Source organism: Haliotis rubra, unplaced genomic scaffold, assembly GCF_003918875.1.
Source record: "Haliotis rubra isolate DU_JTF1 unplaced genomic scaffold, ASM391887v1 Scf25, whole genome shotgun sequence".
Taxonomy (NCBI): domain Eukaryota; kingdom Metazoa; phylum Mollusca; class Gastropoda; order Lepetellida; family Haliotidae; genus Haliotis; species Haliotis rubra.
Window position 1 is genome coordinate 3,023,916 of NW_025766558.1, and position 16,227 is coordinate 3,040,142.

The 16,227-nt window shown below is 40.6% G+C and overlaps 1 protein-coding gene across 1 annotated transcript in view; it reads left to right on the forward strand.

Moving 5' to 3' along the window:
* Positions 1-11,865, forward strand: part of LOC124279436 (centrosomal protein of 170 kDa-like) — a 158,943-nt gene extending 147,078 nt beyond the window's left edge. Inside the window, exons 14-18 of the mRNA XM_046715262.1 lie at positions 452-2,196; positions 3,466-3,657; positions 6,412-6,497; positions 8,302-8,450; positions 8,762-11,865. Of these exons, the coding sequence (XP_046571218.1) occupies positions 452-2,196; positions 3,466-3,657; positions 6,412-6,497; positions 8,302-8,450; positions 8,762-8,988 (2,399 nt within the window). The 3' untranslated portion in view covers positions 8,989-11,865. The remainder of the gene's footprint in view (positions 1-451; positions 2,197-3,465; positions 3,658-6,411; positions 6,498-8,301; positions 8,451-8,761) is intronic.
* The last annotated feature ends 4,362 nt before the right edge of the window (positions 11,866-16,227 follow it).

Sequence of the window (16,227 nt, forward strand, 5' to 3'; positions counted from 1 at the left end):
TTTCCAGCTTGTTATTACATCCTAGCAATAAGCCTATCAATAGCTCACACCCACCAAGGGTTTACTGGTTACACAATCATGGGAACTTCTCTAAACCTGCTCTGAATCTTTCTTACATTACCTATATCCCCTTTGTCCATAGATAAGTATACCCTAAGCTTTTCAATATTATTCTTGAAACAACTTTTGTTTTGATGAACATAGTATTCAAGTGCTGGTGAAGACATTAAAGGTTTATTCTATAATGTGGATGGGTAGTGACTGTAGAGCTCACAATACTCACATCTATTCACTTTGTCCCTGTTCATATGAAGTCAGTGGGGTGCAAGCAGAGTACACTCATCCAGAAGCCACTGACAATGAGATGCTTCACTTGAGCAATCAAACGTGAATCCCTGTGTGCCCTATTCAACTGTCACTGATCTGCAAGCATGTAATTTACCTTTTTCAGGTCATAACAGTATGAAAGATGTGGGCTCCCAGAAGCCACCTAATGGGCGTGAGCGGCCGGGCACAGGAAGGAAGCTGCCCTCTATACCCACTGACCAGAGTCCCTGTAGCAGTGATAATAGCCCTCGGATCGGGGAGCTGAGTCCACGGTCGGGAGATGTTACCCCACGACAAGAGGACCCACTCACACTGTGGCCCCTGGATTCAAAACAAAAATCTGTGACTATTTCTAGTCAAGTAGTAACCCACTACGAGGAGACCAACGGTGACTCGTCGGCTCGTGGTCGGAGTGGAAGTGGGTCGGACATGAGCGGGGATACCACCCAGAGGACAGATAGTCCTGCCTCTGATTCTGCCCCGACAAACACCAGCATGGATACAGAGGTGTTGTTGAGGGATACTGTGACTGTGATGGCAGCCATGGAGGCTCGAATGGCTAACAGAGAGACTATGAATGGCTATTGTCAGAATGACACAGCTGGGGATTCAGACTCTGACAGCCTTGTGGCAATGGTTAATGGTGATGACAAGTTTGTGAAACCAACAGCATTTTCAAGCCCAAGGGACAATCTAGGGAAGAGGTCAACACCTAAACATGTTTTAACATCCACACCTAAAAAACCTGCTTTAAGTAAATCTCTCTCTGTGAGTAGGGACCAAAATGTTAGTAAAACTACCAAACCCAGAAGCTACAGTTTAGACACTTCAGGAGTGTCAGACGTTTATAGTGAATCTTCTGAACTGGGAGACTCGGAAAGTTATCGTTCTGATGTCAGTTCAGACAATATGGGAAGTTCTGCCAAGAAAGAAGCCAAAAAGGGTGTGATTACCAACACGAAGCCGAACAGAGCATTTGCTCTGAGACGGGCCAAAGCTGATGGCCCAGAGGAGACTCCCAGGACAAACAGGAGCAGAAGCTCTACAGGGAGTACACCCAGAGGATCCACCAACCGTACTGCCAGTTCGTCGAGAGTGCACACAGCCTCAAGTGTGGCCAGGTCCACTGCATCCAGCACGGCCAAGTCCTCTGTGCGGTCCAAGTCTGGGATGTCAGGGAGGTTCGATTCTGGCAAGAGTGAGGTCAGCCTAGGAGCTGAGATAGTCAAAAAGAGCAGGGAAAATATCAAATCATCTTCTCCAAACTTTGATAGGAAAGATGGTGGTAGGCATAGTTTGCGATCGGGGTACAAGACCAATTCTCAAAAGACACTGTCTGTTTTCAACCCTGTTGAAGCTGCAAGGAGGAATGAACTGAAGGTTCTGAAGTCCCAGTTAAAGAAGACAGATGGATCTCGGGGACTGTCTGTTTCTGGCCACAGTGCTCGAAGCCAGTCTCAGCCAGGAAGTCGCTCCAACTCACCAAAAGCTGCAGAACGGCTTGCCTGGAAACGGAGGAAGGAGTATGACCCACGTAAAGCAGTTGCCTCTGCTAAGGCAAAAGCTAAAGATGTACCTAAATCAAAACCACTGCCATCAAATCAGTCAACTCTGGCTAAGAAGCGGATGTATAGATCAGCTTCATTTACCAACTCTGCAGAACTCTCTGGCCGAAGTAGTGATACCTATAGAAATGGCTCCATTTCAAGTGTGGAAGATCTCAGTTTGACCACAAGTGAAGCCACGGACAGCTTCGATGAGCAGGGTCTCCCACGGGCATTCATTCCCCTGTCTGGGCCTCTACGTCGAGACCGGATCTCTCACAGTGCTGACGAGGACGATACTAGTCTCTCGGTACATTCATCTCAGGTGAGTAGTGTTCCCAGCATGTGTATAGCAGTGTTGTCAGTGACCCTCTTCTATGTTGTATAGCTGCATCTTGAGTTTCATTAATGCACCCTAGTTTTACACTAACATTAACTTCACATCATAAACATAAAGGGGTATGGTGGTTTCACAAAACTCTAGCCATATCACATTAGGCACAATGAAAAACCATAATTCGTACCCATGTTGAGAATTAAACCATTGTTCTTCATCAACACCGTTATCACTAGCCTTCCCTGCATCCTGAGACTAATAGGGCATAATAGCAGCATGATGAGCATGGGAATATCCTTAACAGACCCTTAACTTGTCATAATGGACGCAAAATCTTTCATATCTAACATGAAACGTGTTAGCTTTTGTCCATTATCCTAACTTCGTCTTCTGTCCATATGTAATGAGGAAGAATGTCTTTAAATAATAACAAGGTTTGCATCCAGCAATAGGACAGTTGTTTGAAATTTATATACAATCCCTGTTTGTTAAACCAGTCTGTTAATAGTTTATTATGCTCTAACATTCACTGATTATGACTGAATTTCTCATCTTCTGATATACATCTTATTCATTGATTATCCAGTGTGCTAGATTTCCTGTCTGTTTTTGGTATCTGTTCTAGACCCTGGAGCTATTTACTGTCATGGCTTCATGTTAAGATTTGCCACTGACAACAGCTATTCAATGAGATTAGTTCTTAGATGAATTCTGTGGGTAATGACTTCTCAATCTCAATCTCACTAAATCTGATCACTACCACTGTTCTTCTAGATCTGTGGAGATACTTTAAGGATCATCTGTTAGACATTCCTGAATTTTCTTTTGTTGAGTTTTCAAATTGTAAATCGAGACCTTAGAACAGTTTAGAAAGCGTACAATGAAATGGAAGACACCTATCTAAGACTATTGCTGTAAAGACAGAAAAATGCATTCTGATTGGCTGATGACAACTTTCTGTTTCATTTCATTCACCTATCAAAGTGTGTGCGATGTTGTTAGCAAATGGGTCATGGCTATTTTCAATAAGAATTGAGGTATAGGACACTGGATAATTGAGTATGTCAGGATAAATAATCAAAGTAAACAATATATCATATTTAGTTTCTTTTTCAAATAAAAGTCCAAAATAGCAATTTGTATTTGAGGTAGTAAAGTATTTTAGTTTTGCACAGTTATGTTTTGTTGCACTGGTCGTGTGACCTGCTCCTCCTGCCTCGGTTGCTTCCAGTGTTGTCATGGCCTGTTGTCTTGTAGGACATAAGTCGTGGCATGCTCGGGAGTGCTGTGTACAAATCCGCCTTTACACCACCACCGGCAAAGCTCAAGTCACCGTCAGTGGCGACATCCCCCCTCCCCACCTCCACCCTGTCGTCACGGCGACGGACTCTTGATTCCATTGAGTACGAGGAAAACCATTCCAGACTGTCTGGTGGGGACAGTCCACAGGTTTGTTTTCATAAAATACAGTACTAACTGAAAATATGTCCCTGTAGTTGGAAGGAGAGACGTAAGTTTGAGCATATTCATAGGCAGACTGTTTTGCTATATTGAACATTTGGCATGTTTTTTAGTCAATTATTTTACCATCACAATTTGACACCAGAATTTTATTAGTATTCTAGTTGATTAAAAAGAGAAAATAGATCATTATAGGAAGGGGAAATAACCCTTTTGACTTGTCATGAAAAGAAACAGTTCGGGAAATTACTTCTTGACATATATATTTTATTTCCACCACATTGCACATTTTTTTCTTTAGTTACACAAGGACATATTTTCAGAAATTAAATCTACAATACCAGAGGGCCAGCACGTGTATGTTTTGAATGTATGTGTTAACCCTAATATGTCAAAAGAGTCAGTCCCCTGGCAGTTTATAACCACAATGTTGAATGGTCAGAAAGGTGTTTGTCATTAGTTGTAAATAATTATTAATACACCCCTATAGTCATGTTTCTTGTTTCACATTTGATTTTATGTCTGAAATCCAGCCTGGATTGTGATTCTGTTCTGGACACCTCAAACCCTTGTGATAAACCTTGACAACTACTCTGTAGATAACATTTATGTCTATAGTCTGTTTGCAGTGAAAACGTACCGATGAATTTCACTTTAAACAAAAAAGTAAATCAAATAAAGTGAAATTAAGATTGCGAATCCTTATAATTTTACCTTGCCAAATGAACATTTAAATCTCAGAATTTTATTCAACTTAGGATAAAAGTTGTTTAACAAACGATCATAGATTCAAATCTCTATTATTGGTTTGTATTACAAGGGGGTAAGCGCAGTAGATGGAACAGTGAAACAAATGCACATGCGATACTTGATGAGCGTTAAATAGACCAGCCCTACTTGTTCTCGGTGTTTCATCTAATGTGCATACTCCCTGGTATAATGTTGTCAAGATATAAAATGTACTAAATTCTGAGATTTAAATGTTCATTTGGCAAGGTAAAATTATGAGGATTCGCAATCTTAATTTCGCTTTAATCGATTTACTTTTTTGTTTAGAGTGAAATTCATCGGTATGTTTTCACTGCAAACAGACTATATATAGAGTCAGGGAAATATCTCCGAGATTATTTTTTGTATATTTTTGTTGCTACATATAATAAGTTGTATGAAGAAGTTCTGGGCTGTATTCCTTGTGTCCTCGTCATCACGTGCTATACAGCCTGTATTCCCTAGTGTCGTGTTGTTACCGCCTGCATGGAGAATAACCTGTGTTTTCTCATCACCTCTCTATTAATGTGTGTGTCCGTCTCGTGGAGTTCAGTCAGTGTTTGCCTCTCTAGAGTGTCTTGTAGTACTGTCAGTCCTGTGATGTGTGACCGCCTCCGTGGTGTAGTGGTTAGAGCGTCCGCCCGGAGTGAGGAAGGTCGCGGGTTCGATCCCCGACCGCATCATACCAAAAGACGTTAAAATATGGTACTTGTTGGTCCCTGCCTGGCTCTAGGCATTAATGGGTACAACAAGGACTGGTCGGCTCGGAGTCAGTATAATGTGTCTGAGTGGGGTATTCATGCTTCACTGCGGCATGGTATCTCAGTGGGCTAGCACTATAAAACCAGCTTAAGTCTGGGCTATTACAAGCAGCCGCACATACACATACACACGCATGCACGTCGTCATATGAGCCAAATATTCTCAAGCACGACGTTAAACCCAATTCCACCACCTGTGATGTGTGATGGCGCCCATGTGGATCCTATGGTAGAATTGGTCAGTAACTTTGTCACAAGAAACCACTGAAATAGACATGGTGGTCAAGCTTAGTGACTTGGCTGACGGTCATCGTCACCAAATGTTGTGGGTTGTTGCTCATGTTTTCAGTCACTGGCTTGTCTGGTCCAGACACAGTTATCTCTATGACACAGTGATATATCTTCCATATTGCTGACAGCATCATTCATTCAATCACATCTTATATAATGTTGTCAAGCTGTAAAATGTACTAAAGTAAAAAGTGTTCATATATTATAAAATAATAATTGCAATATTATCATGTCATGTAATACAAATTATTGTAATTATTCAGAATTATGATTGTTTAAAAGATCTAGACATAGGTATACCTTCAATTAGACCCTGACCTCAGCAGGCTTCAGTGATATTTGAACCAATGAATCAGCATGGTGTATAAAGGGGAACAATTAGGACTGTCTTTGCTAACTGAAGACTGCATTATGGTGGGGAAAGTTTGTAATGACAGTGTAACATAGCATTGACACAGAGTACAATATAGTCTCACCTTCCCCTGGGGAGAAGAGATCTGCATATCAAAACAAACACAGGAAATAAGTGTATAATATCTATAGATAGAAGGGCCTGAGGCCATGGACTAAACTCTGTCTTGATAGTGATGAAATACTGTGTGATGTGATGACTACTTGAAATATATAAGTGTCCTTGAGAGAGGCTGTGCTCAAGGATCTGATGTCCATGGCCGTTGTGGGTCTCCATGTTGCTGTGCTGTTATATAACAGGAAAACTGTTAAAAACGGAATGGAACCAAACTCACTCACTAGCTCACTCCCACGGGTTATCATCAGCTCAATGGATGTATACATCTTAAAGGGGCACTGATATAGAAACTAATCTGTGTTTGAATGATGAATCCAACTTGCTAGTTAGCTCATGTGTTTGTCATGATGATGTAACACATGTGGTGCTGATGTTGCTGTGTGTATGTTTCAGTCCTACGACACTCTCCTCATCACCTCGATCTACCAGTTGTCACTCAAGCTGAAGACGTCGACAGACAGGACACTCAACAAACTAAGGTAAAGTTAGGTCACAGTAGACACATGTACTGCCAGGTCACAGTAGACACATATACTGTCAGGTCACAGTATACTAAGGTACTGTCAGGTCACAGTAGACACATATACTGTTAGGTCACAGTAGACACATATACTGTCAGGTCACAGTAGACACAGGTACTGTCAGGTCACAGTAGACACAGGTAGTCAGGTCACAGTAGACACATATACTGTCAGGTCACAGTAGACACATATACTGTCAGGTCACAGTAGACACAGGTACTGTCAGGTCACAGTAGACACAGGTACTGTCAGGTCACAGTAGACACAGGTAGTCAGGTCACAGTAGACACATATACTGTCAGGTCACAGTATACTAAGGTACTGTCAGGTCACAGTAGACACATATACTGTCAGGTCACAGTAGACACATATACTGTCAGGTCACAGTAGACACATATACTGTCAGGTCACAGTAGACACAGGTACTGTCAGGTCACAGTAGACAAAGGTACTGTCAGGTCACAGTAGACACAGGTAGTCAGGTCACAGTAGACACATATACTGTCAGGTCACAGTATACTGTCACACAGTATACTAAGGTACTGTCAGGTCACAGTAGACACATATACTGTTAGGTCACAGTAGACACAGGTACTGTCAGGTCACAGTAGACAAAGGTACTGTCAGGTCACAGTAGACACAGGTACTCAGGTCACAGTAGACACATATACTGTCAGGTCACAGTATACTAAGGTACTGTCAGGTCACAGTAGACACATATACTGTTAGGTCACAGTAAACACAGGTACTGTCAGGTCACAGTAGACACAGGTACTGTTAGGTCACAGTAGACACAGGTACTGTCAGGTCACAGTATACTAAGGTACTGTCAGGTCACAGTAGGCACATATACTGTTAGGTCACAGTAGACACAGGTACTGTCAGGTCACAGTATACTAAGGTACTGTCAGGTCTCAGTAGACATATACTGTTAGGTCACAGTAGACACATATACTGTCAGGTCACAGTAGACACATATACTGTCAGGTCACAGTAGACACAGGTACTGTCAGGTCACAGTAGACACAGGTACTGTCAGGTCACAGTAGACATAGGTAGTCAGGTCACAGTAGACACATATACTGTCAGGTCACAGTAGACACATATACTGTCAGGTCACAGTAGACACAGGTACTGTCAGGTCACAGTATACTAAGGTACTGTCAGGTCACAGTAGACACATGTACTGCCAGGTCACAGTAGACACATATACTGTCAGGTCACAGTAGACACAGGTACTGTCAGATCACAGTAGACACATATACTGTTAGGTCACAGTAGACAAAGGTTCTGTCAGGTCACAGAAGACACAGGTACTGTCAGGTCACAGTAGACACAGGTACTGTCAGGTCATAGTAGACACATGTACTGTCAGGTCACAGTAGACACAGGTACTGTCAGGTCACAGTAGACACATGTACTGTCAGGTCACAGTAGACACAGGTACTGTCAGGTCACAGTAGACACAGGTACTGTCAGGTCACAGTAGACACAGGTACTGTCAACACAGGTACTGTCAGGTCACAGTAGACACAGGTACTGTCAAGTCACAGTAGACACATGTACTGCCAGGTCACAGTAGACACAGAAACACATTTGACCTCATGCGAACATGCTAAGACACAATATTTGAGATTGTATTTGCGAGACTTGGTAGAATGAGCTATGTTAGGATGAGCATATTTTTGCTATGAAAATACGGACCTAGATTATGTAAACCATTTGAATCGTGTTCTTGACAGAAACATGTGACTGTTTTCAGAGAGCATAATCGTGTGAGTGCAACTCCCTCTCCCATAGACGACTTCCTCAGTCACTCGGGGAAGAACGAGATACCAGCCTGGAAGTCAGCCAATCAGGAGCTTGCTGGCATCCTAAAGAATCTACGCAAAATTGAGCATCACCAACAAGGTAGATAATGGTTTGCAGTCGATATGCAATAGCAATGAGCATTGGCTTTTGGTTGCATTACTTATTTATTGAATCTGTTACCTTCTCCATGTCAGAATGATTGGTCTCGGGACTATAGTCAGGAAGTTGTAGGCCACTAACATTCGGGGTACATGAAACAGGTCTGCTGGTGTTCACTCGCAGGTGCTTAGTTCTTTACTGTTGGATTGTTTGTGTGGGAATTTGTTTTTATAACCAACTTGCTATAGTTTCCATACCTGTTGGAAGGTGGTATCCGTGGTGATAAAACAAACTCACGCCTCTTCTTGCAGTGGTACACAGAGCTCTGTTCCCTGATGAAGACTCGCCAACTGAAGTGTCTGGAATCTCTTCAAGGGAAAAACAAAAGTACTACAAGGAAATTCAGCGGATACGGAACGAGTTGGCCGATTTCCGATTCATTGACAAACCCGAGTGTGAGGAGGCATGGAAGAAGCAGGAAGACCCACAAGAAATGTCTCCAGACATGGAAGAAATAGGGGAAGAAGAGTTCTACTAGTAGAAGTTATCAAAGTGAAATTTGGCTTGGACTGATCCAGGAAATATATGAGGTTATGATCTCTGTAATTACTTGAAAAATCTTTTCTCAGTCAAGGAATGTTTTTGCCGGATTTTAGTGTCATAACATCCATGAAGAGTCTGATCTTGTACCATTCTTGAGTGCCAAAGAATTTGCATGAAGAAATGTTGAACCAGCCTACTGTGATGACAGAAGTAATGACAGAAAAATCAAGAAATAACTATATGCCTTCTCAGAAATGACATTAATATATTTTCAGTTGTTAAAGATAAATAAATGCAATATATATCAAAATGATATATTGGGCATTTTCTTTGTTCCCAAGTCACTGGTCTTGTAGGGCTACAAACAAGGGGAGGTAACTCAAGCAAATTTAGTGTCAAGTTATAAGCCACTTGTTAAAAGACATTGCTATTTACAGATTCTGAGGCATGAAATGGTTTTATTGGAAATATTGAGATATATAAATGACCTGCATTGTGACAAGGGAGGCGTGTATTCCTCCTCCATATGGCCTGGTCTGTAAGTGCAGTCCGTTGTGGCAGTGTGCTTGTATACCCCAGCATGGCCTGTTGTCCTTCATGGTAGGCTTCATAATTTCACTTGTTCAAGATACACGTTCCTTGGTAGACTGGTTATTAAGTAAACATGTTCAAGGATTCGCTTGCTGTTATACCAGTAATGTTCACCGTGTAACTTGTTGCTCATAGATCATGTGGAATAAGGAATTTCAAAATTATATCTCTTCTTGGAAGTATTCAAAGTTCATTGAAGGATTTTCTGGGACAATGGGAGAATTCGTATCTATCATGGCAGCTTTTTTGTAAACCTAGGTAGTCCAAAATGTTTCCAAACCATTGAATCCACAAGCAGATTTCTGATAACATCACAAATTGTATTGCAAATTAACATTTTACATTACTTAAAACATTTTCATCTGGCTGTTAGGGGAGAAAGGATTTAGACTGGTTTTGCTCCCTTATGTATACGCCAGTATGACTTTGGTGGGATCTTTTAGGATGGTATATAAGATTTTAGTGTTCATTTTTTTTACATATCCTTCATAAATTTGTCAACATTTCCAAATTGAGGTGAATGTTGTTAGTCCTGTGTGGGGCATTACGCTGTTTGGTAGCGCTGCACGCATTTCTTACACAGGTTCATATTATGTGTGGATGTCTATCGTAATCAAGTCTTTCAGTGTAGTGAATTATATAAGGGTATTGTAACTAGCAGTCTCTCTCTGTGATGTGATAACTCTGAGATTCCGTACGATGTATATGCGAGGATGTAGCAACGTCAAATATTAACACATACTGTATGTTCCTTATGTCAGATCTATAGTTCATATCATTTTGTTTCTATGAAATGTTCATTTTTTATATTGCAAATACTAGAAGATTTTCAGCAAAAGTAATAACCTTGGCATGTGATGGGTGTAAAGTCAATGAGCTCTGCTATACAATGGTGCTGTGTGGTGTTGTAAATACATGCTTGTTTTTTGCCATTTCTTTGTGCAATGTCTGACCAGTAGCAACCCACTTGGTCACGCTCCGTGTCTGTGATATCAGAAATGTCGCCTGTCACCAATAGTGTATGAGTTTTCGTTAAACGAGAAAGCAAGGTCCACACATAGCAGCTGTGTGATGTGAAATACCCGGAGAATGACAAGGGCTTGTCGGTGAATAATACACAGCCTCTGTAATGGGGATATGATAATATGTTAAGGCTGAAATAACGTGGCACGATACAGTGGGTAATAATAATAATAATAATAATAATAATAATTCCATTTACATTGAACCGAATTTCACTCAAATGAATGGTCACGTGGCTGTTGTCATTTTCAACTCCCTGGGGAGTATACAACCTATGCTTCCTGGGAGGCACTTCAGTGTTAAGTCACTTTACAATGATACACTTATCTCTATAAGTATGTCTTTTAACGAGTTGATAGGTTCCAAAACTGTCTGAACTTAATGACTTCATTCTTTGGATTATGTGTACATTTGAAACGTTGAATACAAGCACTTGTTATTGTCTTGCAATGAATCATCACATACACATGTATTTCAAAAATAATATTACTACTACCAGTAATGTAATAATCTTGCTCTGTAATGTAATATTAATAAGTATTTTTGGATTGGAGTTGTTTCAGCCATAATGTTAAGGATTATCCTCTCCCGGGTAGTTTAGTATGGCCACTGGGCACTGCCTGCATCTATCCAGTTGTGTGAACCCACTCCTGTAACCAGGATAGGTGTGTGTAACAACAGCCTGAATCACATATACTGGCATAGGGCACAGTTGCATGTCCTCATTCAGTGTTCAGCCTGTGACAAGAGGTAACACACAGGCTAAGAAAGGAAATAAGTAATGTCCTGCAAAGGATGGGAGTCACCAGTTAGCCACATCATCTGTTTCGGTGTTCTTCCTGCAAAGAATCTTCTGTCAGAAGGTTTCCTACTGGGAAAGACTATGTTCAGGTGATAATATCTTTCGTTGATTTTCGTTAACTTTTTTACAAATAGAGTAACATCTGGCCATGTTATGTCAGTTCTTGAATGAAATGAGATTTGCTTGTGTGACATGCAAGCTGTGGGAGTATCTATATGTAGACCCGTATCCTGCGGAGATATTGTCTCTAGCAACCCAGGAGCGACCCGTCGGGAAGCTCTTATTCATTCCAGACTGACTTAGCTCAAAGCTTGTTAACTGTAAATACATGATTGTTTTTGCAGGCCTTGTGCTGTTTTGTGTCCGTTTAATTCACATGCTCTTCTATATGATGCATTTGTACTTAGGAAAAGCCAGGTGAACAAATTTAACTTATTATAAACTTTCAAATTGCAATCTGTTGTTTGTTATTTCTGAGTTGTCTCTTGTGCCATTTTTAGCGATGTTCCACAGGAGATGATACCAGAAATGGACTTCATAGAATCAAACCTGGGGCCTGTGGTGTGATGAGTCACCACTGTGACCACTAGGCCACTTCACAGCTAGTTATGGACTAAGGCATGGCACTGAACTCCATGGACACAGACACAACAAAAACATTTCTTTAGGAATTTAATAATAACTGATATATTATGAACATGTATATATAAGGGACATCATTATCTGATAGTATAGTCATTCAAAACATTCTGGCAGCCTCAGCTACTAAATGAACAAAGATTCGAGCACTTCCAGACAAACAGAACTTGACAATCTGTTGAGTGTGGATCTGTTTTATCATGGCTTACACGACCTACTCTGCTGCTGGGCATTTCATTGAAGAGCCATAATAACAAAGATATACTGTAACAAGGTAAGGGGGAGCAGTATCCGGCATAACAGTGACCTAATGCAGCACTTCTTAGATTGTTAAATTACTTGTAAACATGTTTCACCATCTATATAACACCATATGCAGAATCTTTAGAATTAAGTACAACCACTTCTCCTGAGGGCGACATTTACCATGAGGCATGTCACAGAGACAAGCAACCAGTTTTGTGAGAATCCACTGAAGTGACAACATTCTGACTTTAAATCAATACAATAAGCAAGAAGACTATAATAAGCTGTAACAAGGACAAGTGTCATCCCCTTAGTTCCCACACACCTCTTATCCTTCCTTGTCACAAAGTAAACTGATTCATCATGAAAGATATCCAAAGTTTAACGATGGTGTTCTGATCGAGCAGGTAGGCTGGCTGCAGACAGCATTAATACATTAATACCTATTGAACTGCATTTCTATGCATAATAATGGAAAAAATAAAAATACAAACTGTCAAAATTTCACAGTTTACATTATATTGTATCACTTGTGAAGTCTGTGGTCCTGCACTCAACAGGTAGGCCTTCTGTGCAAGTCTCACCACAGCTATCAGCTGAAGCCTTGTGCCAATACAGGGCCCAGAACTCATTAAATTCACGGAGATGAAATGAAAGACTAGATATTCATGACACCCTGCACCTTCCACACAATTTTGTCAAAAGTGGAGACGTTCTTTAAAACTGAATACATTAAGCTGGATCAAGTAAATATATTTGCAGATCTACGAGTCACAATACGTACAGCATTTCATGACTCCAGATGAAGGGTTGCGAGACTGTACAAATATAATACTTGACATTAACAACGTAATTAATTACATAATCCTGACAATACAATGTGATGTATAACATCCATAATCATTCAGTGAACACATACCAGCTATAAAGCATGATCATGTACAATATCACATTTTTGAGTAAACCAGTCAAACATTTTCACAGAAAGAAGCACTGAACATGTGAAGCCACCTGCTTGTATGTACATGGAACAAGACACAACAGCGGTAAATACAAGAGCTGGTTGTAGCACTGGTCCGAGTTGTGATCAAGGCTGCCATCTGAGAGTACCAACATGGAGAACTAACTGATGATAAATGCCTTACAAGCCTACACAACAATCATAACGCTCTACAAATATCAACAAATAAAGACAATGTAGCTAAGGCATCATACAAACTAAATTGAAACCTGTCTAAAACCGGCACCCCACGGGACCAAAATAAAATGCCCGTTTAGACAGGGTGCCGGATTAGACAGTGACGATCATTTTCCAACATGGCTGCCATTTACACTTGTCAATTTCTTTATTTCAATCCGGTAATGCACAAAACACGAGACCCAAATTTGGATCGATAAACATCACACTTTTGTAAAATGTCCAAAATGGTTAGCCTGCCAATTTGATAGAAGAGTATCAAAGTCATTGATAAGCTGAATTTTTTAAACAATTGTTAACTGCAAACGTGCCCGCTTAGCTGGTCTAGCCATCATGACACACAAAGTGACCGACGAGTCAGTTATTATTAAACCAATGCCTATTTATATACTCTCTGACACATTCCACTCACTTGAAAACAGTTATTGCAATCCCCCAGTGTTTATAAAGCATAAACAAGCATTGTCACTAAGGTGACATAATCCCCCGTCGCAAATTATCAAATCAAACTTAAAAAGTAATGAAAGTGAAGGTCGTAATTTAAGATGAAATTAAATGTCAACAAAAACATGACAAGTCAACCTCTCTTGATATCTTAATCTGTAGTTGTTCAAACGCACAAATATTTTCAAGACCTTGACATAAATGTCTTAGCGTATGAAATATGCAAAAATAGTAATAAAGAAATTGCTTATTGAAAAACATTCACGGGAAGTCTTGAAAGTCTATGAAGAAAATCCAGTGAACTGTTCATGAGATATTTCACTGACAATCTTAACATGCAGTTTAACATGCTGAAATCTTCAGTGTCGCTGTGACCTTGACAATTATGTGAAGGTCACCAAAATCGACTGGACGTTGCACATTCCCTAGATGAAGCTTGGTGTCAAATATGAAGAAAGTCCAGTGAATGGTTCTTGAGATATCTCGCTGACAAGCTTAACATGCAGCTTAACATGCTGAAAGTTTCAAAGTGTCGCCATGACCTTGAAAATTAGGTGAATGTCACCAAAATCGACTGGGCCCTGCGCCTTCCCTAGATAAAGCTTGTTGCTGAATATAAAGAAAATCCAGCTAACTGTTCTTGAGATATGCCGCTGACAAGCTTAACATGCAGGTTAACATACTGAAATCTTTAAAGTGTCGCCATGACCTTGACAATTAAGTGAAGGTCACCAAAATCGACTGGGCCTTGCGCCTTCCCTAGATAAAGCTTGGTTTTGAATATGAAGAAAATCCAGTGAACGGTTCTTGAGATATCTCGCTGACAAGGGTAAAACGTTAAAGTCCCCTTGTGACCTTAAAATGAAGGTCAAGGTCCCCAAACCTGACTGGGACCTTTCTTTTACTGTGATGAACCTAGGTACCAAATATGATAAGAATCCAGTCAACGGTTCTTAAGATATTCCAATTCATACGTATGGACGGACCCTAACACTATATCCCCCGCTTTGCGCTAAACGCACGGCGTGGGATAACAAGGAAATCCTATGAGTGTTTGATTCACCGCGCAATCACTACGTCCTGATTATCTAGCGTTCCAAGAGGCTTAATTAGTTTATGGGATTATGGGTCCTTGATTGGACTGCTCATACCCATGCTGGTTTAGACAGTGTTAATTACAGTTAAAATTGCTTGTTGGGACCAGAAAGTCGTTCCGGAATACGGAATAGACAGGTGCCGAGTTAGACAATGTTTTAGTGATTATAATATCGTTGTAGAATGGCGGGACCAATATTTTATGCCGGTTTTGACAGTGTGCCGGATTAGACAGGTGTCGGTGTTGGCAGGTTTCACTGTATACTAGGGCATCATACAAAATTATATATAATAATTTAGGGACATCAATGTATGTCTTCATTTCAAGAATCAGTAAATTGATACCAAAGCACTATCAGAACAAAATTCTGAAGATTATACCACGTAAATATTTCACTGAGAAATATACATCTATTCACCACGGTTATGACAGACAGAATCCAATTCTATGGATAAGCCCAGTTCATATTTTACATTGACTCACATTAACAATAATTCATTTTATTTTAATCAATACTTGGTGATTCCACCTCACTATTCCGTGAAACAGGATCACGTGAGATGTGCAATTGCGTTTAGCCATCAGTTTTGCGTTTTAGTCTACATACGCAAACTTTCGTTGACTTGAGAAGAAATCACTTTAACTAATTTGAGAACGTGAATCCCTTCAGTTGCTACATACCACAACGCTGTTTGGTGCCTAGAGAAACTTTTGCAGCTGACTAAATTGGGAGTTACACAAAGGTAACTGACCAAGACGACCGCTGGTCGTGGTTGGCTCTAAAGGTCAAAGTTCAAAATGGCGATGCCAGCAACAGGCACTGATGACTGTCCATCTGAAAAGACTGAACTTGTTAAGTCAGTGGTTTCGTAGGCAAACCGAATCGTAAGAACATTTTTGCAGCTGCGCAAAGCAAGGCAAGTTCTTCTAAATCAGACACCCAGTGCAGTCAATATGCAAGAGACAGAACTTCAACTTTGACTAAAGAAGCCAGTGAAACAGACAGTGTCAGGCCGCCTACATTGGCTGGTCAAAGCGAAGTCATGTCGGACAAACGTTACTAGGTGCTCTACTGGAGACACAAAGGTGCAATCTGACACCAAGCAACAGTTTGGGGCTGCTATGGTTGTTTTTAATGAAATGTTCGGAGAATGTGGAGAATCGCCTGGAAAGTCACGGAAAGAGCCGAACATTT